General features: G+C 37.9%; 1 protein-coding gene across 1 annotated transcript in view; it reads left to right on the forward strand.

The window, feature by feature from the left end:
* Window positions 1-24,028, forward strand: part of LOC131063568 (phosphoribosylamine--glycine ligase) — a 90,665-nt gene that overhangs the window by 32,095 nt on the left and 34,542 nt on the right. The window contains exon 3 of the mRNA XM_057997421.2: window positions 19,698-20,228. Within this exon, the coding sequence (XP_057853404.1) occupies window positions 19,698-20,228 (531 nt within the window). The remainder of the gene's footprint in view (window positions 1-19,697; window positions 20,229-24,028) is intronic.

Consider the following 24,028-nt stretch of genomic DNA (forward strand, 5'->3'; position numbering starts at 1 on the left):
TATTCAAGTATATGTTAATTCACAATATGATAAATCTGATTATTATCTGGTATGTTGCAGATGGAGAAGGAGCATTTATTAATTTTGATGTCCTTCCTTCATTTTACCGATCGATATATATATATATATATATATATATATATATATATATATATATGCAAACATAGGAGATCAAGCAATACCTTGACCGGTCATGTCTATTAGACATGACCGATCAAGATATTACTTGATCGTGCCTCTTCAAACCATAATCGAATTAAACCGATAATCAGTGTGTATGCATTTAATATTAAACCCGATACCAATCGGTGTGTTAGCATTAACAATAAACCCGATATTAACCGGTGTCCTGTGCATTACGATTAGTAACCGATGTTAATCGGTATATAGACATTAGTTAAGAACCCAATTTGTTAATTGGGATTTATATGCCAGATTATATATATGAATTGAGGGATCGATCATAGCTAGATCGTATATCATGCATACAATCAATGATAAATATATGATGACTGAATCGAGATCATAATCTCATGTGTATATATAAGATAACTGAAGTCTTATCATAGTCTATTGATGAGATAGATGATTGAATGAGAGACTTCATTTATCTCTCATTCAATCATTTATCTTACCAAGGCTATCATGTATCAACAATCTACACCATTGACATTTTCATTCTATTCTTGTTTATTTTGTTAGAAGGAAAATGTAGCATTTGTATAATCTCTTCACTTACTATGGTGAAATTCTCACTATCTTAATTAATGCTTAATTTCTCTAGTTCTAGGTTCTTTCTACCTTCGACATTCTTGAATGGAATTTTTTTAATTTTTGCATTAAGATATGCTATGTTAAAAGCCAAATGCTTTTGCATATAGTTTTTGAAATCATTTGCAATAAAAGAAAAATATCACTTCCAAATTCCTAATGAAACCCCAACCTTTTTGGCTTTTGGTTCAGCCAATGGAGACAAATGCACTTTGGCTGGCTTTAGCAATGGCCATGGCAATATAGGACAAGGTGCACATGGAAAAGGGGGTTGTGATGGCCAAATTACTGGTAGATCAGTTCGTTGTGGGAGGCTTGGAATGGGGGACTAAAGGATTGAAATTGGCGGCCCTCAATATTGGTGTGAAGACTAGAATCAAACCATGCAAAGAATCCCACAATTTTGTGAATAGGATGCTGTGGGTGTGGTAGATGGAGTCTCCTTTTCTCTTGAAAATTCTTCCTAGAAAAATTTCAAGTTGGCCATGCCTAGTTTTTTCATGGAGGTTATGGCTCATCCAATATTGCTGCCACAAGATAATTAAATCAAAGTTGTAGAGGATCTGAAGGGAAATTTGTCAAGTGGAGTTTCAAATCAAGGATTGTGGATCAACAATTTTGTGGAAGGATGTGACCATAGCTTTGAAGTTCATTTTCATGCAAATTTGAGGTCAAAATCATATAAAAGTTTTTGATTCACTAGGCTAGGCAAATTTCAAGGATTTTGGCCTAGTTTGAAAGGGCTGCACACTTGGGCAACAAAAGAATGGGAACAACTGATGAAAGCTCAATTCAAATTTTTTCCTCGTGCTAAAGGATTCTTCATTATCTATTGCAAGATTGAAGAAGATATAAATGCCATTTTAGAATTTGGGCTAAAGTTTAGGAATAAACTTTTCCTATGCCTAAAACTATGGTGGCCCTCTTTTGATCACAATTGCAATGCTTGCCACAATTCCAGTTTGGGTGCATTGCCCTTATCTTCTATTACAATTTTGGCGAGATGCAGCGCTGAGGGCAATTGGGAGTTCGTTGGCAAAATCTTTGCATACTTCAATGGATACTAAAGATCAAGTTCATACTACTTTTATTGATATTCGTGTTGAAATGGATTTGAACAAGAGCCATCCCAAGTCAATCATGTTAACAAAAATGGATGGAGCTTCTCTTAGAAGCTAGATTGTACCAACATCCCCTTAAAATGTCACATGTGCTTTGAATATGGACATCTTGCCATACATTTTTCAAAAAGGATTCAAAATGACAACACAAGAAGCAAGCTACATGGTAGTAGGATTCAGAGTTCCATCACTATTGGATTCATCTAGCCCTTACAGAAAGAGTGCCCTTGCCACTTGATGGAAAGGTCGCCTCCTTTGATGGGGGGCCAAGTGTCCATGCATTAGCAATAAGTGTTCTACAAATCAATCATCCCTCTTTTGGTCACACAATGGTTGATGAGGATGACAACAATCTTGAGGATGACTTCTTCTTCATCAAATTCCTCTTTTTTTGGGTGAGTATCCCTCTTTTGTATTCATCACCATGAACTCGCTCTTTGAGGCTCTTGGAATGACTAAAAGGAATCCTTCAGAATCCACATGTTGGCACCATTTCTTACTACCCTAAAATGCAATTTTTTTGTAAGTCTGGTGCCCCCTTTGTTGCCTTGGCCTTGCTTTGCCTTGCTTTGCCCATCATTTATAACTGATTAGAGTGCTCTTTAAATGGGCAACTGTAGTCAAATTGGTGCTTAGTGTTGTGTTTTGCCTCCCTTACATCCTTTTCATGTGCCTAAAAGGCTCAAAATCAGCAATTTACTATTTATTTGTTATTAAAATTTAGATTTGTAGCTAGTGTGTGCATATTTTGTTCTTTTGGGGGTAATCACACACAATTTTGGTGCATCACCATTTCCTTTATTCCTTCATTTTTTAGTATTTTCATTTCCCTCCCCTTCCCCCAAGAATTTTTAGACAGTGTTAATATAGGGATGCCAACCCAAATTTGGAGGTTTGAATGTAGGAGAATTATGCTCAAGCCTCTGATCTTTATGCTCTAATTGGTATTTGTTGTGACCATTTCACACATCGCCCCATTAGAATGGGGACCCCCTCTTTTTCTTTGGTTCTGCCTTTCTCTTAGTTAGGTTTTCTCTCTACTTGCTAGGTTTGGAGTGAGTGAGTGGTCGCCTGGGCTGGGTAGATTAGGGTTTCTCTTCGAGAGCTCGTCTTAGGGTTTCTTTCAAGCTGAGTCTAGCCTGGTTTTGGGAGGTCATTAATTGTTTGCGTGGAACCCTAGGTTTGCCTTAGTAGAGCTTTTCCTTTCAGGGGAATGAAGATGGATAGACTGAGGAAAAGAGATGGTAGGTCTTAGGTTGGGGTAGGTCTGGAGTGATGGTTTTCTTGTCATAGTCTTGTTTTCCTCCAGGTCCGAGTCGATTAAGCCAAGTCAGTGGTCAGGGAGAGATGGAAGTGGCGATTTCAAAAGTGGATGAGCAAATGCGCTTGATGATGACTGAAGGAGTTTTGAAAGGATATCTAAGGTTTGAAGTATCAGAATAATGGAAGTTAGCCTGGAAAAGGAAATTAGCTCCTGACCCTTCCAAAGGGTCCAGAGCGAAAATCTATCTTAGACCTCATTCCCTTCCTTGTTTGACCAAATTTTGATTTGCAAGGTATCTTGAAAGGAAGAATGGACATGTTTGACCTTTGGAAATGTTTGAAAGCATTGAAAAAGGAAGGATTTTAGCCAAGAGGGTGAATTTCGCTCCTGACCCTTCCAAAGGGTCCAGAGTGAAATTCTTGGAAACTCATATTTTCTTCTTGGAGATGGTCAAATTATTGAGTTTTATGGCATGGTTAGAAGGGCTTTGATGTGTTCTTGCCTTTGAATATGGTTGAGGTAATGGAGTCGTCAAAACAAGCCCAAAATAGGAAATTCGCTCTTGACCCTTCCAAAGGGTCCAGAGCGAAAATCCTAAAACCCATCATTTTCTCCAAAATTTGTGCCAAGCCATGCCTAGACTAAGGTGAGGGATGCCCTTGAATGGATTGTTGTCTCCAAAAATGATGATTTTGGGCTAGAGGAAGAAATTCGCTCCTGACCCTTCCAAAGGGTCTAGGGCGAAATTGTGCAAAACCTATCTTTTCCCGTAGTTTCATGCCAAATCTAGTGTGGATCATGATTAAAGAAGGCCTTAGGAATGACTCCAAATTGCCAATGATTATCAAGATTGAAAGAATTGAGCCAAATGATGAAAATCGCTTCTGACCCTTCCAAAGGGTCCAAAGCGAAAATCCTAAAACACATCCTATTTTCAAAGAGTTTGTGCGAAGTCAGGCCTAGATCAAGTCAGGGATGCTCCTAGGATTGCCCTTGACTAGTTTGTTGCCTTCAAATATACTAGTTTCAAGCTAAAAAGTGAATTTCGCTCCTGACCCTTCCAAAGGGTCCAGAGCGAAATTCTTCCAACCATCCTTTTATCCAAATTTTGAATGAAGTCAGGCCTAGACTAGGGTGAGAAAAACTATTTGGAATGCCTTGGAAAGATGTTTGACCATCCAAAGATGCATATTTTGAGCTAAAATTGGAATTTTGCTCCTGACCCTTCCAAAGGGTCCAGAGCGAAATTCTGGATAGGTCCTGTCCCTGGCTAGGTTTTTGAGCCAATTTGACCTTTTAGGCCTTGTGAAGATCAAACCAATGTTGCCAAGTTGGGAAATGGGTTCAATGTGAGGGAGTCCAGATGAAGTGAAGTGAAGGAAGTGAAATTGGGTGTGAATAGGCAAGCAAAAGGTGAATTTCGCTCTTGACCCTTCCAAAGGGTCCAGAGCGTAATTCATCAAAATCACTATTTCCCCATTGTGTCAAGGCAAGATTTTGAGTCCTAAGGCATGAAAAGACTAGAGGGAGGTTATTCAAGCCTTCCAAGGTGAGTTGAAGTGAAGGAATACAAGCAAAGAGAGAAATTCGCTCCTGACCCTTCCAAAGGGTCCAAGGCGAAATTCTCCAAATCAACCATTTTCCCCTTGAATGACGCTAAAACGTTGATACCTATGGCATGGTTGAGGCTGGAGAGAGATATTCTTGCCTTGAAGGGTGAATTGAGGTAAAGGAAGTGTAAAATGAAGCCTAAAGAAGGAATTTCGCTCCTGACCCTTCCAAAGGGTCCAGAGCGAAATTCCCATCATCACCTAATTTGCTCATGTGAGAAGCTAAAAAGATGGATCCCTAGACTTTGTTGAACTAAAACAAGCATATGCTCACCTTCCGGAGGATTTTGGAGTAAAAAGCGGGGTAATTGAGGCCTAATCAAGAAAATCGCTCCTGACCCTTCCAAAGGGTCCAGGGCGAATTCTTCACCTTGTTTAGACTGTGACAAAGGCAAGTTGTAAAGAAATAATGACAAGGTTGTGAAGATGTTGATTAATGGAATAAATACAAGCGAGAATAATCAAACAAGCCTCCTTGGGATGACCTAAACCATGGACATTCTAGTGTCTAAGGGAAGCATCTTCTACATTTACCTTGTCTCTTCAAATAATTCACATGAGAATCTCTTCAAGGCACATTTTTTCCCATTTTTTCACTAAGCCTTGTCCTTGATTAAATAAAGCAAATATACCTTGATTAAGCAATTCCTAAAATTGGCAAAATAAAAAAAAAATCAACCTTTAGGCTTTTGAAATTATCCTAAAATTTAAAAAATCCACATTTTTGGCGCTCAACACCTTTTTTTTGCTTTAATAATCAAGTCGGCCAGCTTGTAGAGGGATTTTTATTTTATTTATTTATATATTTATCAAGTCGGCCTAGGGGTAAAGTGAGGTGAGCGCCCTATATAAGAGAGGTGTGTTTTGAAATTTTTAAATCATTCATTCACTTTCATGCGAATTTAGAGAGCAGACCTGAAGGTGCGAATTCCAGCAGATTTAGGGATGCAAAATTGAGTAGATTGAATGTTAATTTCCAGATTTTGGAGAATACTTGAAGGCTGGTTGAAGGCGAACTCCTTGCTGGAAGCTGATTGAAGGTTGAAGCCATCATCAAGGAGGACTTGAAATCCAAATCAAACACCTTTGTCCAGCAGATCTCCATTTTCTTCTATTCATTTTTCAAGGTTGATTGCTAAAAATCAAAAGGAAGGTATGTATAATCAGATTTTGAAAGCATGTTGAAGATTTGATTTAATTTGCTATATCAATCCTTTGTAAGGTTAAATCTTTTACAATCTGATTCAATTCACAATTAATATTAACTTGAAAATTCATAATTCTAAGGATTTATCACATTATTTTCAAATTAATATTTATTCATTTCCTTGAAAGGTCTTAAATCTCCTACCTTAAGGTATTATGCTCAAACCTAACTTTAAGCTTGTTGTGTAGGTATCAAATGACGACCCCCAAGGCCAGTGGATCCACTACCCGACAGGCTCTCATCAAGGAGGATCAGAAGAACGATGAATTGGAGACTAGGATCGTGTCCAAGTGGAGCAATATTGGAGACACCAATCTAGGAAACTTCAATGTGAAGAAGTTTCGGGAAGTGCCCTACATCGACAAGCCGTCACTTGTTGCGAAGAGGATAATTGAGAGTGGCATCATCAAGGCTGCAGGTTTCCCTCCTGCAGTCAAGTGTCACAAGTTGATGATCGAATGCGCCCGACATTATGATTCGCATTCAAGGACGATCGTAGCTGAGGATGGAACTGTCTTAGCCTACCTTTCAGAGGAAGCTATAAGTGAAGCCTTTCATCTCCCAGAGCAGAGAGACATGATCTACAAAAGTCTAGAAGGAGCTAGGTCTGTGTACGAGGATGATCCTGATTCCTGTCTGAACTTCATCGATAAGAATTGGTTGCTCAAAAGTCGGCCTCGCCTAAACAAGATTCCCAATACACCGCACAGAATTGATTTCCAGGAAGAATTCAAAGACTTGATAACCATGCTCAATTGGGTTACTGGTGCCTCTCAAGCCTTCTTCTTCGACAAATGGATGTTCTTCTTCATACAAGTGATTATGCAAGGACAAGGAAAGTTCAATTGGGCTAGAATCATTAGTAATAACCTGGACGTGCAGTTGAGGAGGCTAGCTCCTACCAAGTCATTTCACATGAGTTCATATATTATATATTCCTTAGTCAGAAGTTTTGAGTACGTAGGGCTACCACACAGAGGAGTTGTGGGAAGAGGACCTGGAGAAATAAGGGCTTGTGATTCTTATATTCAACTACATCATCCACCAAAGAATGATTACAAGCTAATCAATGATACCTTCACGATGTATATCACCAGGACATTGCAAGGAGGGATTCACAATCGATTGTCTTTGGAAGCACAGGAGCTTGTGAGGAAGCATGGCGCATGGTTCATTCAGTTTCCAAAATTCACATACATCAGAGTTCATGGATGTCCTACACCTCCCTACATGTTGTCGAGATATCCTACAGATAGAATAATACTACTTGAAGTAACTAGACAATTGGCAGCTTATGCTAGAGCATCAAGGCACAAGCATGGAAATGGAATTCCTGTGCCCATCCTGCTAGGAAATTCAATTGAAACATGTCCTAATTCTCAAGCCGCGGAAGACGCAGAGAAGGAATTATCTCTATATTCATTCACATCCTTTGCTAGAATATTTCAATTTGCAATATAAAATCTAAAACTCAAAATATGGTGTTGCAAACTTCCAAGATATATCGCCAATAGCATAAAGGAGGTTTGAGCCAGTACCCATAATGACCAGTCGCTCAGGCAGAGAGGTATGATCGAAAACTTGCTTTAGCCACAGGGAAACCAACAACTCCAGAAAACACACCACACTTCGAAAATATTGAAATAAGCATTGGAAATGTCACAAGAATACACCACTCAGCTAGGTACTATATCTCAAGTACGAAACTGGTAATACTAGGGAGCCGCACTCCAAAGCTTCAAAGTTCATACGCCAATCCAACAACATAACGATGCAATTTTTTCAAGATGCCAAAATGAGAGCCCAAGGCTCATATTTATAACTTCATGCTTCCCCAAATTCAAATGCAAATGGCCCCCAAACTCAACTCAAACTCCTTCCATTTCATTTCAAGTCTTCACCCAACATGGCGCCCACTTCCCTTCTTCCTAGGCAAAGTTCAAACTTTACCTTTGGTGGCGTTTTTTGCAACATAAAAAATATAAAACATGAGATGCTTTATCGTCCCAAATTGCCACCAAGAATTTCGTCATTGACTTAGGAAAATAACACATTGATATCAGATAATTATTTTTCCCTAAGTCATCCTCAATACATTTAATTAGTAAATACGTATATTTAAATATTAAACCTTAGAACAAGGAAATAATATTTAATAAAGTCACTTATGACTCCCATAGTGATCATCAACAAAACCAGGATGAAGCGGAGTAAAGAAGACAAAGAACTGCTGTAGGATCAGGACCTTGTCCACTGCGAAAAATAGAAATGCTCCATACTGCCACTTACTAAAAATAGTAAGTCATGAATTACCCCTCCAAAAAACATGATCTTCGCACCTAGGTACAGAGCATGGAAAGCTCAGTAAGACATCATCCAAACAACCAAACCCTAACTTACTAAAAATAGTAAGTTCTCGCTTCACCAGCGTTTGGAACCCTAATTCTCCATTCCACATAGCCTACGGGTCTCCGGAATAGGCCAATGGACCACTGAAAGCACATCATTGAGAAGGGACATTACACTCTCCAACCATCTTTCACTCACAAACATCCTCTTCAGGTTGGGCAATGCATGTAATATGCTTTGTAAGTTGAGGAAATTAGTGGAAAAACGTGTGAGTCCTCAACGCACAAGATCCTTACCTTCAGTGTGTTGTCTCATAAGCTCCAAGACCCATGTGTGGTGTTAGATGTACTTTGTGATTTCCCTTCCATCTTCAACCACATTCTTCACCCAACTAAGTTTCCCTATGTCTTCAAGGAGCAAATCAACCCAATGAGTAGCACGAGGGCTCCAAAATAATGTTAGATGCCTAGCCTATAGAAGTTTACCGACTGCCACATATGCAACTGCATTATCGGTCACAACTTGAACAACATTTTGCACTCTTACTTCGGTCACCACCTCATCCAACATGTTGCACAAGGTTTCTACATTCTTCACTTCATTTCAGGCATCAATTGATTTTAAAAATACCTCCTGTCCCCTTGAAGCAACTAGAAAGTTGATGAGTGTCGTATTCCTACTATCCATCCACCCATCAGATAAAATGTTGCAGCCATTCCTTTCCCAAATCCTCCTTTGTTGTTCCACTAGCTAATGTGTGCTTTGGACCTCAATCTGCAATAATGGTCCACTCAACTTATAACGACTTGGGGACTTGAACCCCTTACCTGCCATGGTCAATCCATTGACCAATTGCTCCCAATATGGAATATCAACAATACTAAATGGAATATTGTTGTAATACCAAAATCTAGCCAATGCCACCTTTGTCTGCTGATGCACTTCCTTATTCCATGAAGTACCTAACAATCCAGGTTGAGCACCAGGAGTGTTATGAGGAACTAAAAAGACTAGATGTATTGCTGCCTACCCCAATATGTTCTGACCCTATAGATCTAATATCTCTCATTGGGGCTGCCATTGCCTCTGCTGTCCTCTTTTTTTCTACCTTCTTTTTCTCAAATTCTGAAAGCCTTGCTTTTGCCTCCCTTTGAACCTCTTCAGGAACATTTTCAGATATCGTAATATTCTGTCTAGTGATCTTTGCAAGGTGATATTTGAGTCGGTGTATGCCACCGGTTATAGTTTTTGTGCAATGGTTACAAATAACCTCTCTTGCCACTGCACTTGGTGTGCCATGTTTCCACAAAGGATCCCTCTTTCTACCACCACCTCTAGTTGCACCACCTCTAGTTGTAGAAGCCATTGTCTTTTATAAAAGTTCGAAAGAAACCTAGCAAAAGAGACCAAACATGGATCAATAAATATAAATTGAAGCTGAACACAAACTACAATTTGAACACTAAATGGTCACAGCCAAAGCACTAAATCAAAAAAGGTAATTATAAATTGATGATAATGCAGGTTTTATAATTTTCTTCCTTATTTTGATTTTGATTCTAATGAAGTACACATAGTTCAACTTCATATTAACATTCTAATTAACATTCAAATTCTGATGATAATGCAGGTTTTTTAGTAGTTCATATTAACATTCTAATCAGAATCTGAACTATGTAATCTTAATATGAACTATGAACTATGAACAATTAATCAGAATTTGCTTTTTGCATTAGAACAGATTTTAATTGTTCATACTTCATACTTCAAGTTCATATTAGTAATTTATGGAAACTTATATTATATCATAAGAAGCTTATATTACTGTGCAACTAAAATGTGTAAGCCGTAAGGTACTATTTTTGGTTGCAACTAAATATATATTCTGCAGTTATATACTTATATTTATTTGTGAAACTATATTTATTTCATTCCGTCTTAATTTATATGTTCAAATATAATTATATAAGTATTTTAATCATGTTTGTGAAACTAAATATTAAAAGCATGTGTGTATCATTCGGTCTTAATTTTCAAACTATATTTGTGAATCGAATAAATACAGTTTAGCTTGTGACAGTGAAAATATAAATTAAGAAATACTTATATTTGAGAAACTATATTTGTGAATGAAATAAATATAGTTTAGTTTGCGAGTGGATACTAAGCATGTTTGTGAAACTATATTTATTTCATTCGGTCTTAATTTAGTTATTTGTGAAATACTAAGCATGTTTGAGAAGTACTTATATTTGTGCAACTATAATTATAACTTTATTTCATTCGGTCTTAGTTGCAACCAGCAATCGATTTCATTAAATTACAGAGAGGAAAAAGAGACAAACCTGGAGGTTGGAGGCAGAGCTATATGAATGTGGTCGGGTGTTAGTGGTGAAGGAAGTTGTCGCATGCTTTGGCCGAAATCGCGTTTTTATTTTCGCGCGTCCTTTTTACCAAAGTTGCATTTAGGGTTGCGACTTTTTTTTTTCCCGCCTTTTTTAAAATGCGATTTTTCACGATTTTTTTCGCTTGAAAGTCACGATTTTTTTTGACTGCCAAAGTTGATGCATATTAACTTAGCAGCACGATTTGAAAAATTCTATATAAGCATGGAGATACATTTCATTTCTCACGTGTGAGTTTCAAGCAAGAAGAGTTGGAAAACAAGTAAAGTCATACTTAGTGAATTTTTCATCATTTTCATGAAGCTTTTCAGGATGGTGGAGTCAAACAAGGCGGCTACCATCACCAGGCAGGCACAGATTAAGGCGGAGATGAAGGGCTTTCTTCCGGTTTCCTAGATAAATTCTAGGTGGAAGGAGATCAGCAATACAAATTTGGGCACATTCAATCTGGCTGCCTTCAAGACCAGAATGTTTGGAACAACAGGATATAATCCATCCCCAACAACTATCAAGTTTGTCTAGAGTGGGATTGTTGCGGCAACTGGTTTTCCTCCTGCTATTCAGTGTCCAGATTTGATTATAGAATGTGCAAAGCATTCAATCTAGAGCGAAAGACAATTTCAACGTGAGATGGCAGGCTGCTGGCAACATTGACTCCGAAGTCAATTGGTGAAGCTTTCGGAATTCCTTCACACCATTCCATGACATATAGGACCATTAGCGAAGCTCAAGCAGTGTATGATGTCCTGCCAGGTGTGCTGATATAATCAACAAATAGTTGTTGCTGAAGCTTAGGCCACATGTCTCCGAAATGCCAAAGACTCTTACTATCTTCGAATTCAAACAAGAATGTGTGGACCTAATAAAAATGTTGAGCAGAGTCATGGGATGTTCACATACTGTGAACTTTGAAACGTGGATGTTCTTTTACATTGGCGAGATCATGAATGCCAATGGGCTATTAGATTGGGCCAGATTCATCAGTCATTACTTGCACGAACAGTTGAGGGATTTGAAAGAAAGGAAGTCCTAATCCTTCTTCATGAGCTCCTACGTAATTTATATGCTTGATGGTTTGCCAACAAAAGGAATCATGGGTTGCGGACCAACATAGCTGAAAGTACATGAGTGTTATCCTCAGCTGCATCTTCACAATGTTAGTTCTTACAAGCTCGCAAATAACACCTTCACTATGTACTTGACAAGACTTATGCAAAAGGAATTGCACACAAGGGTGTCGCCGCAAGCTAGGGCCTTGGTTCAGAAGTATGGAGCCACGTTCTTTCAATTTCAGAAATTCACCTATATTAAGACGTAGGGATTCTCATTCCAGTCATACAAATTGCCAAGGTATCCATCCGACAAGCTGGTACTGCTAGAACTCATGAGGCTATTGACAACTTATGATCAATTACAGAAGAAGAAGAAGAAGAAGAAGAAGAAGAAGTCTATTTAATTCCTAGTTGTCCTAGGTGATTTCGTGGAGGTGTGCCCATGTTTGGAAGTAGCTGAGAAAGCAGTGGAGGAATTAGCATTCTATTGCCTAGCATCTTATACATCTAGACTTGAGTATGATCCTTATCGCCAAATCAGAAAGGTTGCTAGATTGAAATTCATACACAGATTTCACTTAGAGGATTATTGGGCAAGTGCCAAGGATGACCTTGAAGTCTGGAAGAAAATGTATTCCAGACTGCCTCTTGACACCATCTGGATAAGTGAAATTTTCCAAGTGCCGGATCAAGTGAAAGAGGATTTGGACTTGACCCAACTTGAATTTGAGAAAGTGAAAGATCAACCCATTTAGCTGTTAGACTGGTCGGAGCTCGAAATTGATGTTTTGAATATCCTGGCTAGAACTATGGTGAAATTCACTAAACACTGGGTTAATCGACAGATAAGGAAGTTGAAGGAAGGAAATGTTCCCTTGACCTGTCAATTGATGGGAAGTCTAGATTCCCATAGTGAAACAACTGAAGGATATTTGTAGATCCAAGTAGAAGGAGAAGTCCGACTTGATAAAGGGAAAAGTGCTCCAAAGAGGCCAAGGGCGGCAAGGAAGAAGGATGTCCAAGAAGTGAAAGATCAGCCCATTTAGCTGCCAGATTGGTCGGAGCTCGAAATTGATGATTTGAATATCCTGGTTAGAACTGTGTTGAAATTCACAGATAAGGAAGTTGAAGGAAGGAAATGTTCCCTTGACCTATCAATTAATGGGAAGTCTAGATTCCCATAGTGAAACAACTGAAGGATATTTGCAGGCCCAAGTAGAAGGAGAAGTCTGACTTGATAAAGGGAAAAGTGCTCCAAAGAGGCCAAGGGCGGCAAGGAAGAAGGATGTCCAACAGGGAGTTTAGCAGGAAGATCATCATGAAACCCATCAGGAAATCAATCAAGAAGTTCAACAAGAAATACAATAGGAAGAACCTCTGCCAAAGAGAGCAAGGATAGAAAGGGTGCAGTCACCAACAAGTTCTTCCAGTGTACGACAGGTAGAGATGTTCGTGCAGGAAAATCCAGCGGATCCACCTCCAGGCAATACTCCAACACCGAATATATTGAGCATCAGTGCTTCACACAGAACCAATCAGCCAAGAAGTCAAAGACAAGAAAGTCTTCCACACCAGGAAGAAACTTGTCAGGATAGTTTCGTAGAAGCCATCCTTGGCAAAATGGAGGAAGAATCACAGGAGCAAGAGCAGATGGAAATCCATAGTCACTCCATTCCTGCTCCTGATTGGTTGATGGATAGACTAAGAAGGGAGCCTGAAAAAGAAATTGATTCAGCCTGGGAACTAGAAGAGTTGTTGAAAAGGATGGATCAGCCGACAGAAAAGAAGGCTCCTCAGAAATTTTCCAAGGTTGTGAGGGATGAATTTGGATCCCAGACCTTGCACATAGCTGAGCCTGCGATAGATAAGAATAGGAATGAAATTAGGCCGGAAGATTATGAAATCAGATAGGTTGATCTTTGTCATGCTTCCACGGGGCAAGTAATTGAAGACTTCGATGGATCTTCCTTAGCCATGAAAGAAAAGATGCTGGAAACGAAGGCAAAATGTAAGATGCTGAAGGAAGAAAATAGAGCCTTATGTGAATACATTAGAATTTTGAAGCAGCTGCTTAGGGAAGGAAGTCCCTCATTCATTCCTCCTTCTTCCCTCCCTAAGGAAGTTGTTGATGACACAGAGGTGATCAGAGCAATGGCACAAAATTCTAGGGAATGGGTAAAGGATGTCTACACTGTAGCAGGAAAATTCATTGAAGACTTGGCTTAACTTCATTCTAGGTTCGTAGCCCTTCTGAATAGATTGGAGGTAGCAGAGGGATTGTGGGAAGATGTTCACATATATCAAGACTTAACCATTCCGCGGCTCAGGGCTCTAATGAAGACTTTGAAGCAAATACTGGTTGATGGGAAAGTAATTCAGGAGAACGAGGTTTATGACTTTCCTCGATGGTTCTGTATAGTTTGCTCAGGAAAGAATGCCTTTGACAAATTCAACATGGAGTCTTTAACTATGAAAGACTCAATCAGAAGGGTGCAGGAAGAAGTCATCAGTGCAATTGAAGCACTGTTCGCAAAGAAGCTAAACGAGGATGGAGTAATAGTGAACTACTTGAAAGCTCAGTTGCACGAGTTCTTCTTTGTAGGTTCATTCACTAAGGAACATTTTGCAAATGTTTCTTTATTTTCCAGTACGATGAAGAAGACATAGGAAATCATGATGGAGTGGGAGAGCTTCTTTTCCAAGAGCGAGGAGGAAATTACCTTGATGGAGTTTGATATTGAAAATGTGCCAAGTGTCTCCATCGAAGAGCTGGAAGCCGTCATCAGTAAATTCATTGCGTATGCAATTAATGAACGGGATAATGGTCCTCCATTCTTGGACAAGAATCTTTTGACTGAGTAGTGGCGTTGCATTTACTATTGGAATATTTTTGGCTTAGTGGCGGCCCGGTCAATGCATGTTGAATGCATGAGGAATCTTTTTGCATGCATGCGTCTTATTAATGGTTTTATGACAGATTTTTTTTGCATGCAGCCGTCGCATGAAGAATGATGGGCATTTATTTCTTGCATGGGAATATTTGTTGTATTTTGGGCAAGTTTGATGTAATGGGGTGCATTTAATACACAAATGGATGCCATTTTTGGGCTTATTGAATTAATTGTGTATGGGCTTAATGGGTATTAAATGTTGATTCCCACCTTGTTGCATCTTGAGTGGAGAATCTTTTATGGAAAAACCTAATTAGGGTTTGCATGTAGCCAGGGCCAAAAGCCTATATAAAGGGGTGACCCCCCTCATTTGTAAAGGAGGAGAGATTGTTGTCGGAGATTGTTGCTAGGAGTTTTTGAAGCAAACACTTAATACATTGTTCTATTGTTGGTGTGTTCTTGTGTTGTTTTGAAGCTCGCATGGTCTCACTGTCTTCGTATAGATTAAATTTGCTTTCATGCTGGTAGATGAACTGGATTTGATAGGATTGCTTGTTGCAAAGTTTGTGCTCATACTTTTGGTGTGCAGTTGATTGTTGCATACTATGCAAAGTTAGCTTGAGCCTCTGTTATATGTGTATGCTTAACTTCAATTATCAATGGAGATTGTTCGATTTGATGGTTTCCATTGGTGATTTCAAAATCTTTAATACACCCTTTGAAGATTGCACCACCTTTGTGTAGTTGTGCTCTGCTTGCAAAGCAAAGCGTGGTTGGATTTTGCATAGGTGATCTCGTCTCCTTGTTCGTAGGATTAGATTAGTCTTAGCTTAGTTTTCTAAACCCTTCACCCATTTACTTTTCCGCACATTTCAAACTCAAAAATCCAAAAAATAAAGCTTCATTGCAAATCTTTCACATAGAAATCCTTGGACCCGTAAGTTTGCTGAGATATTATGTGAGCATATGTAAGGCCCCTTGGGTTAACAACAAACCCATCAACTAACTGAGTCACGTCCATGCGCAAACGGAACCTTGAGATTAGCCGTTTGATCTTTTTTTGCAATCTTAGCATACGACCTGATTTTAAACAAGAGAGAGTGAAGTGACCGTTGGAAACTTTATTTTTGTATACGGCATAGTCCTAAAAAACATGTGAACTGGAACAAGTGATAACAATTAAAACAATAGGAAGATTTAAAAATAATGGAAATTTCAAATATTTATATGATAAGGCATTCACCATGTTTAGTATATAACCATATTATGAAATATTAGAGCTGAATTGAGAATTCAAAAGTTGAAGTACAACATATCAATGTCTAATCATTTGGGTTTTCATTGTCAATTTGTATATACAACAAACCAAAAGCCTAAAGGATACAACTAAAATATGAAAAAATGGAGACAAATAGATTTTCTGTTCTGATGCCTCTACCTCATCTTGGCCTAAATAAAAAATAGAGTTCGAATCTAAGTCAATGGCAATATGAGGGATTGCCTTGCCCAATGGAACCCCAACCAGTCCCTCTAGTGCCTCATCAATATATATGGCATCTTTAGGATCCACATCTTGATCAATCTTTTTGTCGATACCAAGGAGTGCGTTAATCCTAAAGTTGCAAAATACGATGCACAACTACCAATTTCTTAGCTTATTGAGAGATAAACCTATTCCTTTTGATTGAATGAATGAAGTGGTATGTGGACCAATACCTCTTTGTAGTAGTTGAATTAGGAACCTATAAAAGGAGGTGAGTGGCAAGAATCCTCAACTCTAGTGCATTCTTGCCATCCCATGTACCCCATCCAATATGGTCAGATTCAGCTAATGTGGTCCAATTTCTGCACACCTTTCATTTGGTACTAGAAGATTGACAAAGTTAAACCAGTACATTCAAATCACAATTGCTTCTTCATAGCTATAATCTTTTGAATGACCTTCATGTGCCCTTTTCTCACCTCTTCATCATTATTAGGAGGCCCTTTTCTAGGCTTTAGCGCATACCATTTGATATTTATAGCATAGGCTAACATAGAAAAGTGGGGTGTTCATACAATGGGTTTGATATGCTCCTCATATAATCCCAAATTAGGATCCCTATTGTGAATTGCTTGCTTCATCTGCCCAATCATGTTATGTCATTCAGTGAGATGAAGGAGCAAACATATTTATAAAGGAGAATTCAGAAAAGAATAAGATTCAAATGAGAAAATGGAATGCCCAAAATCTTCAGTTAATGTGCATATGCCTCATATATCTCTTAAAGACTAGGAGAGTTTGTATCAACATATCATATGAGCCTCACAACATGTGAGATAAAGGAGCAAACACATTTATAAACACAAATTTCAAAAAGAATAGGACTCAAATGACAAAGTGTACCGCCCAAAATCTTCGGTTAATGTGTATATGTCTCATATATCTCTCAAAGACTAGGAGAGTTTGTATCAACATATCTTATGAGCCACACGACATGTGAGATGAACGAGCAAACACATTTATAAACACAAATTTTAAAAAGAATAAGACTCAAATGACAGTGTACTGCCCAAAACCTTCTGTTGATATGCAACATTCTCTAGTTGTGTAAAATGAGGGAGTTTTTTGCTCTTAGGTGTAGGTTTAGAGTTGTTGTAAAGGGGTGTGGGGGTCTTTCTGATGCCTCCTCCGCCTGCCCCCTCCACCTTTTTTTTTTCATTTTTGTGTTTTAATTTTTTGAAGAATTTTTTTAGGATAGGTTGTAGCTGTCCTTGGGACAGTTAGGGATGTCTAGGCAGCCCTTGGTCATCCTAGGTACTGCTAGCTATTCCTCATTGTTTCTTGCCATCGCTTGTGATTTTTTCAGCATATTGGAATTTATTTATTTATTTTGTTTGGGAGGGGATGGCCCTAGGGACATTTCCTACCCATTGATGTCTCAAAAATGTTGCTAGTGCGAATTCCCTTCCCATGGAAAATAGTTTGCAGCACATTCTGTTGCTTCTTTATCATTGAGCTTGACCACAATAAATCTATTTACAAGATCATCTTTCTCATAATTTAGGTTACTCAAGAAATATTTTCATGGTCATTGTAAGTTTCTTAAATCCCACACTACCCCATTGCAAACTACAAGTTGCAAATGGACTCAAGATGGATCTACATGGACTAATCTTCCTATAATTGAGAGGTATTTTGCCATGTGTGTTATAGAGCCTTGTTTCTATATATTTGGAAGATGTGATCTCATGCTTGTTCTTTGTCACCTTCATGATCCTTTGAGGGTTGTATCCCTCATAGGTTTATCTATAATTGAACTTAGTTCTGATGGTTCAGGTTTTAACTACTTTAGGCGTTTCTTGTTATGTTTGTATTCTTTAGTTCCTAGTATTTATTTCTATGTTACCAGTTCAGGTATGGGTATGCCGATACAGCAAAGGTTTATTGGGGGTCAGGTACATTTGTGGAAAAAACATATAAAATAAAAATTAAACACATATTTTAGCCTAAAAACAGAGATTAAGTTAAGATAATTACATTACATTCATATAATAAACAAAACAACCATAAATTTTTTACAAGATTGTATGTACCTTAATATTGAAAGCTGTAAACCCTTTTGTGAGTACACTTAAAAGCGCTAAAAAGAAAAAGATTTGTTGTTTTTTAATAATGTGAAGCCAATAATAATTGCTTTTTAGAGAAAAATGCAGCAGACAATATTCTCCAAGATTTGCTGTAAAAGTACAAGCCATAAAGTCTCCCAAGAGCTGTACAGTGAAAGAGCAGCATATGAACTTAAAACAGCAGCAGCTTTTACGATAATAACACCAACACCAAAACACCATTGTTTTTACTGAAAGACTCATCAGCTTCTTAACTGTAACTACAAATACGATGCTTGGTTACTTTTTATTCTTTTTGTGAAATGTGATAACAAGATAAAAAATTAGAGTGTGAAGAAAGAGAGAAAAAGAAAGGAACAAAAAGAAAGAAAAACAAAGAAAGAAAAAATAAAAATAAAAATAAAATAAAAGAAGTCCCTGTTTGCACCCACCAGAGTGGACCACGAACCCAGATTGTGAATGAACAGGACTTGGAGCTGGGATTTTTTTGAGTAAACCGTTAGCATTGGTTTATTTACTTTTCATAACCTTGGATGTGTACTTCTCTAATGTAGCTGATGTGCTTGTGTCATTTTTTGACATTAACATACTTTCTTTATTTCTGTTGTTCTTAGGCATTTGGCAAGGGTATTACTAATTACATTCTTCTCCATCTACGTTTTTTTAATTGCCTCCAAGTTGCCATCCAAAGTTCATTAAGCTTCTCCTTTATGATGATTTCTATTGAAAGCCTATGCATTTTCACTTGCAGTGGTTATTGTGATATTGAATAATCCTTCTTATTCATTAGCATAATTGATCAAGAACTATCCAATTCTATGGGCAGACTTCCAAGCATATATAAATTTTGTACGTTGGGGTATGTCAGTGGACTTAGTTTACGGATCCTGGAATTCCAAATAGCCCATTCATCATTCAGGGTGTCCTTTAGGTTATAAAGAATAGTTGTCTTCTGTTATGCTTATTAATGCTTTGAATGCTGAATACAATATTTAGAGCAGTTGATAATTTTTAAAATTTTACACCACAGTCCTCCCTTGAGGACTTGCAAACACATTTCCATGAGTACTAGGTCTTCTGTATTGGGTAAAATATAAGTAATGTAATTTGGTATGCATTTTCATGCTTGCAACTTTAACAAGGCCTCAATGGAAATTCATTAATAGCATTTGTAATCGAATCTGACTTTTACCTTAAATGTATTATGGACAGTGATCTATAACAATCCCTAAAACAGGTTTTGATATACTTGTTCAATCTGAACTTTGAATGCCATGAGATTCAGTATTGACTTGTTATTTAGTTTCAATCACAAAACTCTTCGTTGGTGAGCCTATGCAATAATTTTCAAGTACAAAGCATATTTAAGTCTTGCATATCTGAAATTTATTACTAACTTATACAGCATTTATTTGCAGTACAAAACTTTTACAGATCCTTCAGAAGCAAAAAAATATATACACCAAGAAGGGGCCCCAATTGTTGTTAAAGTCGATGGTTTGGCTGCTGGGAAGGGGGTAGTTGTTGCTGAGACTCTTGAAGAAGCATATGATGCAGTTGATACCATGCTTGTAAAAAAACATTTTGGGTCAGCAGGTTGCCAAATTATTGTTGAGGAGTTTCTTGAGGGTGAGGAAGTTTCATTTTTTGCTCTTGTTGATGGTAAAGATGCTCTTCCTCTAGCTTCTGCACAGGACCATAAACGTGTTGGTGATGGAGATACAGGTCCAAATACAGGAGGAATGGGGGCATATTCTCCAGCTCCTGTTTTGACAAAGGAACTTGAGTCAGTGGTGATGAAATCTATTATTCTTCCCACTGTTAAGGGAATGGATGCAGAAGGTTGTAAGTTTATTGGAGTACTCTATGCTGGGCTTATTATTGACTCCAAATCTGGGTTGCCAAAGCTGCTAGAGTACAATGTTAGATTTGGGGATCCTGAATGTCAGGTTAGTGCATGTTCTACATCGGTTTGTTCTACCATGGGTTCCATGATAGAGTTTTCTGTGAGAAGTTATTTTATTGACTCTGTTTGTTTGCAGTTGCACAGGGATTTGAGATCTGTGGTCTATTCTATGCTTTTGTATTGAAAACATTGATATTAGATTTTGGATATAAAAAGTTCATGACATATATCTTTGTCTTTGACGTGGGAATTATACCCCATTAGAGGATATGAAAGACCAATGGTGGCTTTTTATGTTATTGACTTTGCAACCTTTTAAAGAATGGTGTATAAAGATTGATTTTTTCCTGATTCCACAACTATAATCACACCTTGGGTACTGCAACTCTATCACGGAAAGCCTGATGCTCCCCATATTTAATTTGTTTACATGATTGTACTTTCCATGATATTTTATTAGTTCATCATAGACCACATGTTAAGAAGTACACTCTTATATACCAAAAATGGCTGTGTGTTGTCATCAAATGATATATGTCAATAGAATTTGAGAGATGCATTTGGTCTTAAATTCTCAACATCTTGACAGATTTTTGAATTCAAATCACTATGAATGGCTGTAAAGACTCTTAGTTTCATTCCTTCTGTGGGTTCAAAGGGATTCTCTCAGTTCGCTTCTCTTCATCATTATGATGGAAACTTGTTTGAGGTCGATTCAGCATGCTAAAAGACAAGGACAATGGCATGGACAGCCTGCAGCTGACGGAGGACAAATATATAATGGCTTTCAGTTTTGTTGATGACATTGTTCTTTGCTCTATTTACCTCAACACAGAACTCAAAAATCTATAAAATATCCTAGAGAAATATTAAGTGGCCTCAGGCCAACTGATTATTAAGGAAAAATAAAAACATTCAGTGTATTCTTTTGCAATATATCCCCAGCAAAAAAGGTGGGAGATCTTAAGATTTCGAGGCTTTAAGGAAGACAAGCCTCACTCTTATCTTGGCTTCTTTATTCATTCCAATTATCAATCTTCCTAATGGGAATGTTTGAAAGCAAAAATATCATCTAGTTTGAATAAATGTATACATAGATGGTTGCCATTTTTTAGGGCATTCCCAACTCACAAGAAGTATTCTCTAAGCTATTTGAGTTTATCTTATGCAGCTTCTACCCCTCTCTGATAGTCCCTCAAAAGCTAGAGCATTAAAGTTCTAATATGACACAAATGGGAGAGTGTATATTTTAGAGCTGTTCTTAACTTAGAAGGGGAAGCTTCTTGTAACACGAAGTAACCTAAAACCCTAATCTGAAAACATGTGCTTGCTTTCAATAATCTGTACAAGTGTGTTTTATGGGGTTATTCATGCATAGCACACAAAAGTGTGTCTTTAAGCATGCAATACAAACAAACCTAAAATAAAACTTATTTTTTTTTGTTCTTAAGCAAGGGCACAAGTTGATTCAACACTTTACTCAAGGTGAGAGGTTTTTATCAGTGCTATTCAGGGACGTGTTCCCTACCTTGGTACCCCTATTTCATACAGGGGACGTTTCAGGGATGCCTAGGAAACATACCCCTTGTCCCCTTTAATCACCAATCATTAGGTACGTTTTAGAAAAGTCCTGAAAACCTCAAGGTATGCTAGGGGATGGATAGCCATCTCCCAAACAGTTGGGGAACATCTAGGTGTCCTTTGACCATCCTAAGGATGGTTAGCTGCCTCTTATGACCCAACAAGTTTTAAGTTGATTTTTTTTTAAACACATTTTAAAATTAATTAAAAAGCAATGCTCCCATAAGTTTTGGAGACAACAAGGGGTGACAAGACGTGTTTCTGGTACGAGGGTACTTTTGGGCCATATTTTACGGGATGGCAAGGGATGACTATTAAAAAATAGGGAAAATTTTAAAACTATAGAGAAATTTCAAATATTCATATCATAACATTGATAGGGCATTCGTCATAGACATTATAGAAGCTTAATACATAATATTAGATTTGAATTGAGATTTTACATGAAAATTGGCAAACAAATTTACATAATTGAAATGCTTTTATTGTCAATGTGCATACATATTATAAAAGAATAATAACAAAATGCCCAAAGTCTTCAAGTTTCAACTTAATATGACAAAAAAGATAGAGAATATATGGCTGTCCCTAATCTAAATGAGCAGATGCAACTTGTAGGTATCGGAGATCAAGTCTGAGTCACTGCCATATAAGGGGCTGGCTCAAGCAATGGAGTCCCAACCAATCTCTCCTGTGGCTCCTTCTCATCGATTTGTATAGCGTCTTTGGGATCAACATCGCAACATAAGGCTGTCTGATGATACCCAGGATTTTGTCGATCTTGTAGCCGCAAAGCACTATATGTGACCACCAAATTCTCCAATTGTCTAGAGGTAAGGTTGTTCCTCTTGACTGATTGGATGAAGCTATAAGTGGACCAATTCCTCTTTGTAATAGAGGAACTGACACTGTGAAAAAGACAAATGGCAAGTAACCTCAACTCTGGTGCATCCTTGCCATCCCACATCCACCATCCAATAGGGTCTTTTTGAGCTAATGTAGCTCTATCTGACCTTGCCTCTTGTTTGCTGAAGGTTGGACCATGAAGATTGATAAATGCAAGCCATTTTGTGCAAAATAATGAAGATTTGTCTTCAATATACATTTTTCAAAGGGACTTCATGAGCCCTTCTTCCACCTCTTCATGAGATGGAGGCACTCTATTAGAATTAGCTGCATACCATTTGTGATTTAGAGGATAGGCTTCCATATAAAGTGGGGTGTTCATAGTGTTCCACTATCGTGTCGCAATGGGCTTAAGATGCTCCTTGTAAAATTCCAAAGTAGGGTCCCTACTATGAATTGCTCTCTTCATTTTCCCAAGCATGCTATCAAAGGTCTTATAAATCTCTCCAAGGCTATGAGAGTTAGTACCGGTGTATCTAATTACTCACACAATAGGCTCAATGAAGGAGAAAACATATCTGCAAGTGCAAACAAGTCACAAAAATAGAAATCTTCAAAAATAATGAAATCATTTTACAAGTTAGAAACGCTAATAAATTATTGACATTTTAAAAATTAAATAATAAAACCAGCAATTTTGTTACCTCATTGTGGACCATTAATCATCATCAAGGATTATTTGTTTCACACTTCTTCCTTTTGGTGTGCTTGCCTTTGACCATCTACCCCATTCTGCATTAACCACCATTGATTGCAAAGCCTCTTGGACCTCAAGCATTGTCCCTAACAAAATGAAGTAGCTGGTATATCTAGGGTCCACAGGCTTAAGGAATTTTTCTCTAGACAATATCTTGAACAAAGCAAGTGATGTGTGATGGTTGCAAATGAACATCTGCATGTCTCTAGTCTTTGACACCACTTTCTTCACCCAATCTATCTTCCTAATGTCCTTTGAGGTATTGTTCAATCCATCAACACGACATGGGGTCCAAACAATGTGCTTATAAGCACCCTCCTTAATCAAGTTAGTTAACTTACACACAAGGGCTGAATTGGTCACTACTTGCACAACATTAGAGGCTCCAACCTCTTGGATGGCATCTTTCAAAACTTGAAATTGGAAGTTTGCATCCTTCATTTTCCTCGTACAATCAATAGCTCTTAAAAAATAAGAGCAAACTGAACTTGTGACAATAAAATTGATGAGTGACCGATGTTTGATATCGGCCCACCCATCCATGATGATGGAGCATCCATTTTTTATCCATTTTTGTTTCATATCTTCTATTAACACACCTTGGAATATTCTCTATCAAGGAGAGTGGTGCATAGCTTATATTCTTCATGTGGAACAAA

The sequence above is a fragment of the Cryptomeria japonica genome, chromosome 4, assembly GCF_030272615.1.
Source record: "Cryptomeria japonica chromosome 4, Sugi_1.0, whole genome shotgun sequence".
Taxonomy (NCBI): Eukaryota; Viridiplantae; Streptophyta; class Pinopsida; order Cupressales; family Cupressaceae; genus Cryptomeria; species Cryptomeria japonica.